A 14,559-nucleotide genomic window follows, 5' to 3' on the forward strand; every position below is an offset into this window, starting at 1 on the left:
GTTAAAAAAAATAACTTTTTTTTTTAATTATTATTATTATTGTTTTGTGTTTTAGTTTTGTTTTATTGTTTACATTTTGCTGTAAAGCCTAACTGGCTGTTTAATGACAGATTCTCATTCTGACAACTTTGCCCATATAGTGTGACAACATTCCCTGCTATTGGTTGGCAAAATGTCAATTTTTGTTTAATGAACTTTGTAGGCAAATCAGTCACGCACTCCTTTTAATAAATCTTGCAGATGCCTCTGGGAAACATCTGTAGGTGAATCAGACATGTCCACACTTTTACTGAACTTCTAATGTAATTGTTTAATAAGCCTTTAATATTGAGCAACTGCATTATTCATTCAGGTATTCCCTTTCATTTCTTAGCTCTTTCTATGAAAAGGGTTTCAAATATGTAGCCCTCTGGCACATTTTTGGACAGGTAAGAACATGTGTTTTCTCTCCTGGTGTGTTTTTACGCCCCTATCTCATAGGGGAGAAAAGAACAGTTACCTGAGACCTGTTGACGTGGAGGATAACAACAGCAGTGTTGCAGAAACAAACACAAACAGTCCGTTTTCCTCGAAGTACAAGAAGTGGTCGGACACGGTGACAAAAATGTACCAGAGAACCTGTCGACTGGATGTTAATGCACATGTACAAATAGTGCATGTTGTTAGTACAGAACTGAAGGTGAACCTAGATAGGTAAGTATAGTCAAATCATAAACTGTTTGTTTTTTTCCAGCACAGACTATCTGTGTTGGTTAAATGAATGGAGGAGATGGAGGAACATGTAGCCTATAGTGGAAGCAGTGTGAATACCCATTGGAGAAGCTTTTATTGCCTAGAAGGCAATTATTTTTGAACGGGAAGAACTGAATGCATTTTTTTATTTTATATATACAAACAAACAAAAGGGCAATGAGCAATATTTGATCACACTTAAAATAGTGATCTCCTGCGCGAGACGCAAGAAATAAAGAAGAAAAAAAAAATCCAGCGAACCTTCAAATATTGCACAGCGCGTTTACTAGGGATGGGCGATAGGCCTACCACATATTTTATTTTCGATCCGATACCAATAATTTTAAAGTCCAATATCGTCGATACCGATACTTAATTTTTTATTTTAATTTTTATTTTACATTTATTTATTTTATTTTTTTTACATTTGTGAGCCAAAACTTCTGTTTTGTTTACTTTAAAAAATATATATATTTAATTAAATATTACTGTAGTAAAACCATGGTTTAAAAAAATAAATAAAAAAAAAACATGGTTTCTACAATATTACTTTAGTAAAACAATAGTTAACTAGTTTTTAAATTACTTATTAACAACAGTTACACACTATAAGAAATATAGTAAAATATTCTTCATTATAAGAAATGTCACCTTTAGATATGTTGTTATTTTAACATGAATTTACTCCAGAAGCAGCTGTTTCTGTGTTGTTCTGTCATTACCTCTATACAAGGCACTGATCCCTCTTGATTGAACGAGTCTTGTGACGGCGCATGCGCTTGTCTGCTTGTGTCTTTCAGCATGCATGTTAAGATGAGCGGAAGAAGAAATAGTTCCCATCCTGCACAAGTATTTGCTAATATAGCCTAATCCTTTTTATTTTACTTTTTTACTTTGAAGCTTATGATTATTGTTCATGTTCATGGTAACCAAGTAATGATATCCCTAGTTTAAAAAATTGTTAGAATCGATATTCTTGTGTGAGTATCGATATTTTTGATACAGCGTCAGTATCGAAAGTATCGATACTTTAGGATCGATCCGCCCATCCCTAGTGTTTACATTAACAATTGAAAAACGGTGCAGACGCACGCAAGACGCACGCAAGACGCAGGACGCAGGACGCGATGGGTTTAAATGGCCCCTTAGTGAGTGTGGGTGTTTACAGTCAGCTGGTCGGTTTCCTACACATCCACCTGCTTCGATCAACCAATAGGCGCTCACACGGTGACATTTCAGGTATAAAAAGGGTTAACGGTAACTGTTAGGTGTCATTTTGTTAGAAAGACACATCGCAAATCATCATGTCCCCGCGAACGCTCAGACTTGAGATCGAAAAAACAACAAGGACGACATACATGGTCGGAACGGAGTTGATGGTGAATTTAAACAGGTGGGCACGTTTTATTTTTCATGCGACATGTGCGTAGACTCATGCAAATACTACAGCTTGTTTTATTTGACAGTCTGGTGGGGTGTTCTGACAATCTGTGCCATCTGCTCAGGATGTACTACCAGCAGTGAATACAGTGATATGTTAAGCCTAAACTTGGGTAGCACCTGTCGCGGTGCAGGACAGCATTAAAGGTGTTTAAACACTAGGTAGCACATATTGTCAGCCAGATAATACCTATCAGGATGTGCTGCCAGCATAACTATCAGATAGGCTGTACTAAGCTCAAACCTATCCCCAACCCTAAAACCATGTGATCATAGCGTTGGTAGCACATCTTGATAGGTAGCATATTTGTGGGACAGGGGCGTTAACACAGGACACAAACAACTATGACGGACGGAATGGACAAGAACGCAGGCGTCCGTGCGTTTTTTTTTTTTTTTTTTTTGACGAATGCGTCAAAACAAGCATTGATATTACGTATCATATTTTTTTATTATTTTTTTTTTATTATTATGATTATTGAATTTAGGAAAAGTGTTGCAAAATTGAAACCATGAAGGTTGCAAGGTATGGAAGCTCTGAACCGCAAGGTAAAAAAAAAAAAAAAAAAAATAGAGTGAAAAAAAAAAAGATTTTGTGTCTCAGTTCCTGCCTGAGCCTAAGGCTTAATTTTTTTTCTCTCTTCCAAATTTTTTTCTTCTCTTCAAAAAATAAATAAAAATAAAATAAAAAATAAAATTCTCTCTTCAAAAACAATGTTAATCTGTAATTATTTAGCAAGGTAAACTACAATAACAAATGCATGCTAGACAATGTTCAAGATAATGTAAAAAGACCCATTCATTAGTGTAACGTATCTTGGTCATACAGAAAATATATACATTCTATTATAAAACAATAGCGCATCGATATATCAAAATGACATTTGTGATGGAATCACATCAATACTGAATTGTCAACATATTTATAATGTACAGTCTATTTTATAAACAGCTACTGTCATCATCCATCAAATTTAGCTAACAGCTATTGATAAAGCTGGCTAGCTAGCTAACGCCGACCTAGGCTATCGTATAAATGCAGGCAATGTATCATGCAAAGAAAAGTGATTACTTCAAACAACAGTTTTGCATAGTCAGACCTATATCCACACTTTGTTTTAGCCCTGTTCCAGCACTGGAGAATCAAATATAATATGCAGTCTCAAAGTCTGTAGTAAAACAGTCATAACTGTGTAATTTTAATTATGCTACCTCATCTGTCAACATCTCATGAGTCGGTGGATCACGTTATCTCTTTGTTTGTCATTGTTTTGGCCGATGCTCGGGTCCCTGTGGAGTGTGTGCACCAGCGTGAGCACGAGCAACAGGTAGCTGGCTGCCGTTCACTTAACGGCCACAGGTGTCATTAATAATAAGGGTTTCTGAATCTTACATACTGCACCTTTAAGTTAAGAGCACTAATGTTTTTAAATTGTTTCTTAAATTTATTTCTCATCTTGACTAATAACAGCAAGTTTGCCAGGTTTCTCCAAAGTTTTACAGAACTGGTGCAGTCACATTCGCAGAGCACGGTCAATGTGCTGAACTTTTTACCATGCAAAATGTGGCAACGTTATTCAATTTTATCAACACAAATTAAAAAATACAAACTCGCCACCTTGCCACCGGCAATTTCTCTGTATTTCCCGCTTGGTATCACCCATCCTCCTCCTCCTCCTCCCTCTTCCCCTTTTTCAACTTATGACTCACAGACATGAGTTAAATGAACATTGAAAACCCAGACAAAACTAACAATTAGTCAAGACAATGGATTATTTTAACGTTAATTTTTTGAAAACTTATAAACTTGAGTTCAATATCCAAAACTTGTAATGACAATTGGAGTTAAAGATAATAAGTTAACATAACTTAATGGGGCTATCATGTTTTATGGTGTAGAAAACTGGCCCACTCTTCCAGTTTTGCAACATTTGAAAACACTGTCTCATATTTACACAAGTTCATATGTTTTGGAAATTGAACTTTTATATAACCAAACAAGGTTGCTATGAAACTTTACATTTAGATTGTGAGCTGCTGTTGTATGTAGTTTTAAACTGTATTTCGTAAAAATAGGTAAGCTTGTTGTTTAATTGCTTTGAGGATTGAGTATTTAATAAATAGTGCAAATGGAACACAAGAATATGTGAACAACCCCAAAAGATGCAATAAAACAGTTAACATAGTTTATTGTTCCATTGATGTAGTTCATAAACAATTAATTTGCAGATATCATTCTGGTATGAACATTCTTTTGTAATATGTTTTCAAAGAATCAGTGCTGGGTTTTATTCAAAACTGTCAACAAGAATATAACAACATCACATTTATCATAAGCCCCTAAATCAGGTGAAGCTGAAGTATACAAACATCTTTCTATTCAATTATGTCTATCCATCTGTTAGAAAACATAAGGGAAAAATTTAGGATTGAGAGGGTGAATCTCATGAAACATGCCATATTCCTCTCCTAAACTGAAAAAATAGAAGAAAAAAAATAAATGAATAATTTGGGGAAATGTGCTCAAAATAATTGTAAAAAATAAAATACAAAAAATCACAATTTAAAAACAATCTCAATAATCTTATATATATATATATATATTATTAGTATGACTTATTTATTTATTTATGGTTTGTTTGTCATTATATTTGCAATTTTTTCACTGTGAGATTTTAGGTGGGATTGTTGGTTGAATAATTTCTATCTCCATTCAGTTCCAAAGGCAGATGAATGAGCTCATTGTACTCTGACATTATTTAAATTCATCACTGAACTCTTTCTCAAAGCTTCTGTTTATAACAGCCACTGTCAGCTATTGTCTTTTACAGCTTTCCAAACTAACTAATAGTCATTTTCTTTGGATTTTTAAAAGCTTTCTCATTTCCTTATTAGTCAATACTAAAGAGTCGATCTCTTATCTTCATCATGACCTTTTCATGGTGTCTTAGAAATTAATCCTACATGCATTAGTTATAATTACAGCATTACATAGTGGATAATGACATTTTGGTTGTTTGACATGTCTTGTCACAACAGTGACATCGGTTTCCTACTGTCTATGCCTCTAAAACATTTTAAACGATTTTCCTCACTGTTGTTTAAAGCTTATAGACTACTTGGACTATTTGGATTTAAGATGTTCATAAAGATGTTAAAGACTTAATGTGTCAACCCTGTTATCATGATTTTTTTTTTTTATAGTAAACAACCAAACCAATATTTGAAAAGTGGATTAAGAATGCATTAAAATTTCTTTCAACTTTGAGCACAATGCCAAATTAAAAGTAATGTCAAATGAAACTTGGAAACTGTAAACCCTGTTACCTTTCTAAAGGTATAATTATTTCACATAATATATATTAAGGCAGAGGCTATTTGCACTTAGTGCATATACAGGTGGATCTCAATAAATTAGAATGTCGTGAAAAAGTTCATTTATTTCAGTAATTCAACTGAAATTGTGAAACTCGTCTATTAAATAAATTCAATGCACACAGACTGAAGTAGTTTAAGTCTTTGGTTCTTTTAATTGTGATGATTTTGGCTCACATTTAACAAAAACCCACCAATTCACTATCTCAAAAAATTAGAATATGGTGACATGCCAATCAGCTAATCAACTCAAAACACCTGCAAAGGTTTCCTGAGCCTTCAAAATGGTCTCTCAGTTTGGTTCACTGGGTTACACAATCATGGGGAAGACTGCTGATCTGACAGTTGTCCAGAAGACAATCACTGACACCCTTCACAAGGAGGGTAAGCCACAAACATTCATTACCAAAGAAGCTGGCTGTTCACAGAGTGCTGTATCCAAGCATGTTAACAAAGTTGAGTGGAAGGAAAAAGTGTGGAAGAAAAAGATGCACAACCAACCAAGAGAACCGCAGCCTTATGAGGATTGTCAAGCAAAATCGATTCAAGAATTTGGGTGAACTTCACAAGGAATGGACTGAGGCTGGGGTCAAGGCATCAAGAGCCACCACACACAGACATGTCAAGGAATTTGGCTACAGTTGTCATATTCCTCTTGTTAAGCCACTCCTGAACCACAGACAACGTCAGAGGCATCTTACCTGGGCTAAGGAGAAGAAGAACTGGACTGTTGCCCAGTGGTCCAAAGTCCTCTTTTCAGATGAGAGCAAGTTTTGTATTTCATTTGGAAACCAAGGTCCTAGAGTCTGGAGGAAGGGTGGAGAAGCTCATAGCCCAAGTTGCTTGAAGTCCAGTGTTAAGTTTCCACAGTCTGTGAGGATTTGGGGTGCAATGTCATCTGCTGGTGTTGGTCCATTGTGTTTTTTGAAAACCAAAGTCACTGCACCCGTTTACCAAGAAATTTTGGAGCACTTCATGCTTCCTTCTGCTGACCAGCTTTTTAAAGATGCTGATTTCATTTTCCAGCAGGATTTGGCACCTGCCCACACTGCCAAAAGCACCAAAAGTTGGTTAAATGACCATGGTGTTGGTGTGCTTGACTGGCCAGCAAACTCACCAGACCTGAACCCCATAGAGAACCCCATTGTCAAGAGGACAATGAGAAACAAGAGACCAAAAAATGCAGATGAGCTGAAGGCCACTGTCAAAGAAACCTGGGCTTCCATACCACCTCAGCAGTGCCACAAACTGATCACCTCCATGCCACGCCGAATTGAGGCAGTAATTAAAGCAAAAGGAGCCCTTACCAAGTATTGAGTACGTATACAGTAAATTAACATACTTTCCAGAAGGCCAACAACTCACTAAAAATGTTTTTTTATTGGTCTTATGATGTATTCTAATTTTTTTAGATAGTGAATTGGTGATTTTTTTGTTAAATGTGAGCCAAAATCATCACAATTAAAAGAACCAAAGACTTAAACTACTTCAGTCTGTGTGCATTGAATTTATTTAATACCCGAGTTTCACAATTTGAGTTGAATTACTGAAATAAATGAACTTTTCCACGACATTCTAATTTATTGAGATGCACCTGTGTATATATACATTTTATTTAATATAGCATTATATAATATATATAAGTTTATATAGCAACAAAGCCTTTTTTGTGCAAATAGTGGCAGATACTATTTGTACTACTATTTAAATACTTGCATACCGTACAGGGGCATCACTACAGTGTGCTTATTGTGTTTATTTAGAGTCCTACAGACACCCTACACCAACCCCTACTGTTAAACCTAACCTTTCCCATACAAAAAAATAAACCATGGTATTTTGTAGTAAAATCAAATTAACCACAAAATTAAACATGGTTACTAAATTAACACCATATGACTGGAGTAACACCATGGTTAATTGCATTAAAACTGTAGATGCATCCCAAACCGCACACTTCTGCACTATTCTATACCATTTTGTATCGTAAATAGTGTATGTTAACACTGAAAATGCAGCAAAAAGAAGTGTACTTTAAGTGCCCGGTTGATGCACTTTTTCAACAAAACAGAGTGTGGATTGTTGGACACTTCATGCACTCAGCGCATGTGGCTTGCTGTGCATAGCGGAAGGGGTGGAGTTACCTGGCTGTGCTGCCGGTCTGACAAAACCGTTGTAAATAATTAAGAATGTAGCAGCTAGAAAAACTTCAGTGGATACAGCACCTTATAAATGTGACTTGAATGCTTTACCATCACCCCAAGCTGTGTGAATCTGTACGTTGTTTAAGATACAAGTGTTGAACTGAGGTTGGCTAACTCGCTAAAGCTAATGGCAACACATCACTTGTGCTTGAAACGTCACTTCTGTTAGCTGTTAAACGGCCAGCAAGTGTTACATTTGGGCGATATTACACTTTGAAAATTCATACATTACATGGCTGAATCTCTGGCTAAGTGCATAGTGTATAGTGTGTTTTTTGGGACAGCTTATGGCTTTCACCAAAAAAGAAAAAGAAAACATGGTTATTACAATATTACTAGTAATATTTTACTTGGATCAAACCTTTCTCTCAACTCCCCGACCTTCACCTTGACCAAATCACTGCGAGGAAATCAACCTTATATACATTTTTATTTATTATTAAATAAGTAGTATTAAAGGAAATATTAAGAGTGGAGACCGGAAACATTATGGGAAAGAGTGAGACCAAAGATAAATTCGAACCAAGGTCGTCTGCACAGAAGAAACCCATCTACACCGTCTTAACAGCCCGCGCCACTATACAGCGACACTAGGGGCACAGTGAGAAGAATATCATCTCCGAATGCTATTCTGAGATGCGGGTTGGCGCTGTTTTGGCAGCACTAGGGGGACCTACACAATATTAGGAAAATGGGTTTAATGTTGTGGCTGATCAGTGTATAGTGAAATTGATAAATTCATAATGATTGTCTCTGTGTTTATGTATGCTGTCTACAGGTGTGCCCCACATCAGTCCAAGTTTTTTACTGTAAAATGCACCCCCAATGTGCATTTCAAGATCACTCCCCCAACCAGCGAGGAGAGTTCCCCCCCGAACCTCCTTGCCCCAAACTCGAGCCTTCTCATCACCATGGATGAAGTCAGCGAAACTGCAAATGACAATAAGGTAATTCCATCTGATCACTAATTTACTATTTACACAAATTATTACGTACAGGCCATACAGAATTTGGAAGGAGGACTTTTTTCACATTTACTGTGTTGAATTTGGGATAAATTCTGCGTAAGAGTTTTAAACATGGTAAAAATGTGTTAAATTGGTAGAGCAAGGTTGTGGGTTTTATTCCCAGGGAATACACATAAAAGTTTCTGGATGCATGACCATCCTTTGCATCTAATATACATTCTGTGTGTGTGTGTGTGTGTGTGTGTGTGTGTGTGTGTGTGTATAATATATATATATATATGTATATATATGTCACTTGTTTAGCAGGAAACTGTGGTTTACAAGTAGAACACTTCCTCAACTCTTATCTAGCATTACCTGCTTGTCTCAGAGGTTTCATGGAAATTTACTGATGTCTAGCACTTCAGTACAAATGAGTCAGTACCAGTAATGGTCACAAGACATTGCACAATAATTTTCACAATAATCTAATATATTAACAGTTGTCCAAAGCAACTTACATTGCATTCAATGTATGCATTTTATCTGTATGTGTGTTCCTTCGGAATCAAACCCATTACCTTGATGTTTTTAGCACCATACTCTACCAGTTGAGCTAAAGAAACACTTTCATGTTTGTTTCTAACAAACTGATCTATTTCAGTTATCTGTGAGGTACTATGGGGAGAAAATGGAGAAACTTGGGAACGCCATCCTGCACCTAACAGCCGTTGGTATGTCTCAGAATTTACTGGCCATTGTCTTGCTGTTCATAAATGCTATTTTTGTTTTTTCCCCCTTAGACAGTTAAATCAAGCAACACTAATATTATATAAGTCTATGCAAAAAACGCATGAAAAATGAACCTGCCCACCTCTTTAAAACTCACTTTGTTTGGTCTATGTATCATGTCTTTGCCTTTTTTTCAATCTCAAGTATAAGCGTTCGCTGAAACATCATGATTTTCTTGCAAAGTGACATCCAACAATTTCTATTAATACACTAATAGTGAATCGGTAACTGCGCAAAAAAACGGCCAAAAAATTACTACTACTACTGCTATTTGGTTCACTTTACTTGAACTGTCTAGCATCGTTTCACCATTGCGATCCAGGCACCTGAATCTGTGCTTTAAAATGATGAAAATTTGCTTGTCTACACCATGCGTCTGGATTTAGACTATGCCCAATTACAGTTCTATAATTTGATCGTCATTAAATAAATCTGCTGCCATCATCACCATAAAATGTAGCCTTACACAAACTTCTCCAAATTCTGTTAATAGTGTAACGTTAATTACGGCAGACAAATAATACTGAACTTTGGCCACTTCCATACTAATACCTTTTTGTTTGAAAATGCCTTGATTTTGCTAAAAACACATCTCATCCACAGCCATTGTACAATGGTGCCTGGATTTGTTCCTGAGTAGCCTGGCATCATGCTCATTCCACACTAATAAAAACAGAGTTTCGTAAGAGCTCTCAATGATAGCATACTTTGGTAAACAGTGACATTAAGAAACTGAAAACTGAGTTTTCAGACAACAACGGATTAGTGTGGATCTGGCCTTTTGTAAATCCAGTGCATTCTATAATAATCCTCATTTGCATGAAGAGGCCTGTTTGCACTAAAAAGAATGTCAGTGACTTAATTGAAATATTCACAGTGCAGCACTATGTTTGCACCTGCTAAAGCTGCATTGTGGGTGTTTTGTGAGTAAGATGCAAGTTTTTGCGCTGAAACACCACACGCTAAAGTGCTGACTAAACAACTGTTTAGTGAATTCACTCCACACAGTTGCTTAACACAAGACCTCTGCTTGCTGTCGTTTCAGACATAAGTTTGTGCTAATTTGATTTATTTATTTATTAATATTTATACACCATTTGCAATTATATTTTTTATCAAACTGCACAATAATGACTAAGACTTTATAGGTATTACAGTTTCATTTTCTGTAAAAGCATGATTTTCTGTAAAGCTGCTTTGAAACGATGTGTGTTGTGAAAAACGCTATACAAATAAAAATGACTTGACTTGAGTAATGCATGGCATTAGCCGGTCTCACTTATATAAACCAACATTGAGCTTTTAAAATAACAATGTCTGTATTTGGAACTACAACTGGCCTCAGTTGTTTCTGGTGGGACTGTGAAGGAGTGGGCAAGCCTCACATTGTCTCTGTTCTGTTGCAGAGATATCTCTGGATGTAGATGCCGACCGAGATGGCATTGTTGAGAAAAACAATCCAAACAAGGTGAGTTTTCTCTTGTAGTCTTGTGGTCTGTTCGGTATTGGCATCAAGAAGATTTGTTTGGAGATTCGGAAGCGGAGGTAGGGGGCAACGCTGACCTTTTCGCTGTCACTTTAGGGAGCGGAGTGCCACATGTGCGTTTCGTGGTCAGTCAGGGCAAAGGCATTAAACGTTTCTGAGGGGGCTCGAGACAAATCTAGGGGGGGCAATGCCTCCCCTTAGACCCGGCCATGGGTCCCAGGCGATTATTGGTCTCAGTATATTCCTCTACTGAAGCATGATGGTGTCTGTAAAAATAATTTGAAGCATACATCTCACCATTTTAGATTTTATATGAAGATTAACAGTTGTGGTTTGGGTTTTTGTTCCAGGCATCGTGGAAGTGGGGTCCAAATGGCCATGGTGCTATACTTCTGGTCAACTGTGACTCAGAGTCCACATTCAGGAAGACACTCGATAGTGAGAAAGAAGAGATAAATAGAGTGTCAGGTGAGTCTGGCCCCATGTCTCAATCTGTGTACTTCCCTTCTATGTACTATGCAAAAAGCAGTACATCAAATGAGTATTGTGTGTTTTATATACCCTGTTGACCTTCTGCATCAACTAAAATTCTTAAGTATGCAATCAATGAACAGCTTTACCTTCAGATTTAAACAAAGAATAAAACATATTTTTTTCGGAGAACTGCAAGTTAGGTGGCTCTTCAAGTTTACGGTCCTAAATGTATCAAGAAAGTCATTCCTTAAGTTAAATTGTATTTGTTTAACAACAACAACAACAGAGTAAATAATTTTTCTGGTTGTTGTTGTTAGGATGGCATTGCACTCATACATACATTAAAAACAAACACACAACAGTGAGTCCATGCCAATGATCAAGTGCTGGAGAAAGAACCTCTTATAAAACTAATGCTGAAGGGACTACGCGGGACTTCACTGAAGTCCTTTGTGTGTCTTTTGTAAGTAAGCATGTCAATTCTTACAAGCCCGCTGTGCAGCTAGTTTTTCTCCCTGTTGACACTCCGCTCAAATTTAATATAATTTCAACTTTGTACCCATTGCCGCCGAGCTTTTGAAGTGTCAGCTAATGATCACCGGACAGTTTGGTGAATTTTCTTTATATTGGAAGTGCCACAGCTAAAAGCAGAACAAGACACTCTTTTCATATGGAGTTCAACGCGGCACTGGATGACCTGACACGAATCATGTGCATTCCAAATCTAAAGTGGAAAGACAGCCTGCCAACTGATTAATATTAAATGAGGGTTTAATGCGCATTGCAATGAATACTAGTTCTTTCAATCAGTCCACATCCCGCTTAGACTTTGGGAAATGTTTAATGTTACTTGAATTGGAGCTATTTTAGTGAATTTCTGTCTTTACACTGTGGAGTTTTGAAAATGGTAATAAAGCATTTTTGTTACATACAGTATTGTGGTGTTCTTTCCAAAGAACAAATAAATGCATTATGACAGGAAAAAAGCATATATCGAGTAAAATTTTACTAATTTTAAAATCTGAGTTTAATCACGATTATCTATGAAAAATTATGAGATTAATCTTGATTTTAAGATTTGTATCTACTGACAGCCCTAATATTTACTACTCCCCTACATAAAGAACTTACTTTATTAATGGCTGAGAAGTAAGTCCTTTATCAAATGTAGTACATTCTCTGAAAATACAAGAGTTTGGATGAAACTTGGGTGTGTGAGGAAGCATGTTATTTGCCAGGTCTATTGTAAGATATTAGAGGGATTAAAGTCCAACTGTAGGTGTTTGTACTGTGTAAACACAAGACTATGGCTCCATTGAAAACCCTAGTGAGTTGCCTACCAAGGGGCTGTTCAGAATGGACACGTTCTTGTAGTAAAAATGCTAGATTTTTACTACAAGAACGTGAACAAATTGAACAAAAAGCTGGTGTCTCAATACACGTTCAAATTCTTCTAACTTGACACAGTTGAAAAATCAGTGAGACGTGGCACGACGGTCTAAAATGTCAGTCTATTCTTGTCATTAACATTTAAAAACATCTGTCTATTTTATGTAGGCTATTACTTGAAAGTATTTCACCCACAATTTGTGTGTAGTCATTACCTTAGCAACATGCTATCATTAGTCTCTATTAAACTCGATTATCAAGTAGTAGTAATTAAACCTTGTGCATCACATGTACTGACTGCTATTTTTGTGTCATGTGCGAGTGACTAAAAACAGAGTTGCTGCTCATAAAGACTCTAAAGACAGAATAGACCATTTTAATTCAGTCTATTCTGTTTCAATTCATTCAATTCACGATATGTTTCCAGCAGTCATTGCTCGGCGCATTTATGGCTGGAAGGTACAGATTTCATTGTATTTTTGTCATGCTGGTCACACCATGAAAAGGAAAGGTATTACCCACCTTCTGCCCACTCAAATTTAGAGATACTTTGCAAACAATCATTCTTAATCAGTATTTTTGTCTTGTTTTCCAGCAAAGGTATCTAAACAAAATACATTTACTTGAGAAGCAAAAATGACATTTTTCAGAAAAATCTCACATAATTTTGTGAGGTTGGTGTTTAAAGTTAGAAAACAACTGCAAGTCCTTAAAAGCTGACTCTACTCAATTGATTGAGTAAACTCATTCCCTCAACTGAATTGAGTAATGGCCTCTCCAAAACTTGTGTAATAAGTTTACTTAACTTGGAGTTCATATAGATTGAACTTTGACCAAGGAAACATAATTAGATAATTCAAGCGCAAGGCATTGTGGTATGGTAGTCCTCGTAGCCTTGATTTTGTACTGAGTTATTGACACTGAAAATCTATGGAAGTCTATGAATTTTTAAAGAAAATAAGTTCAAGAAACTTAGATATTTAAGTTATGAGCCAAAACTTGACATTTCAAGTAATGTTTAATTAAGACATCTTGATTATCTAATAATGACAACATTTACAGTGTATTTGCAAATGGGGTAAGAATAAAAAAAATAATTTTCTCCCTTTGAATTAAGTTTATCTTTCTCACCCTATAGGCAAATTGCCTTTGTTCTTAACCTATAAGCAAAAATAAAAAAACAAGCCTTAAAGGTGCACTCAGTAACTTTTTGCTCATATCATCTTGGACTTTAAAGTGACACCTAGTGGTGTGGATGCAGCATCATTAAAAATCAACAGTTTTCAGTTACAGATGCCATTGTAGAAATTCACTATTCATAGTCAGCCATGATTTATTTAATCCAAGAGTGAAAGTGTCCAATAACAAGACGGTTACTGAGATTAGGCAAGTAGTATTCAGCTGGTCACATGACGATAACTATTGATTTTTGAATGATGCTGCATCTACACCTTTAGGTATCACTGTAAGTCCAATATGACACAAGCAAAATATCCAATATAATAATTATAATTAATAATTATAATAATTATAATTTATAATTAATTAATAATTAATTATAATTTTCTTTATTTATCACACATTATACATTTTGCACATATACAGTGAAATTCTTCTTTTTCACATATCCCAGCTAGGCTGGGGTCAGAGTGCAGGGTCATATGTTTTTATAGTACAATGACCTCTTATTTGTCAAAAGATTCCTTTAAGGTTTTTCTTT

The 14,559-nt window shown here is 36.0% G+C and overlaps 1 protein-coding gene across 2 annotated transcripts in view; it reads left to right on the top strand.

Moving 5' to 3' along the window:
* The first annotated feature begins 491 nt into the window (after window positions 1-491).
* The window catches only part of LOC127448740 (protein-arginine deiminase type-2-like), a 29,678-nt gene continuing 15,610 nt past the window's right edge, over window positions 492-14,559 (top strand). The window contains exons 1-5 of one of the 2 annotated variants that reach the window (XM_051711545.1): window positions 492-693; window positions 8,530-8,698; window positions 9,363-9,432; window positions 10,897-10,958; window positions 11,327-11,444. In XM_051711545.1, coding sequence (XP_051567505.1) covers window positions 605-693; window positions 8,530-8,698; window positions 9,363-9,432; window positions 10,897-10,958; window positions 11,327-11,444 — 508 coding nt within the window. In that variant the 5' untranslated portion in view covers window positions 492-604. Of the gene's footprint in view, window positions 694-1,868; window positions 2,126-8,529; window positions 8,699-9,362; window positions 9,433-10,896; window positions 10,959-11,326; window positions 11,445-14,559 lie in introns of those variants that run through there. The other variant, XM_051711544.1, reaches the window with a different exon arrangement.

This window comes from Myxocyprinus asiaticus, chromosome 12 (genome assembly GCF_019703515.2).
Source record: "Myxocyprinus asiaticus isolate MX2 ecotype Aquarium Trade chromosome 12, UBuf_Myxa_2, whole genome shotgun sequence".
Taxonomy (NCBI): domain Eukaryota; kingdom Metazoa; phylum Chordata; class Actinopteri; order Cypriniformes; family Catostomidae; genus Myxocyprinus; species Myxocyprinus asiaticus.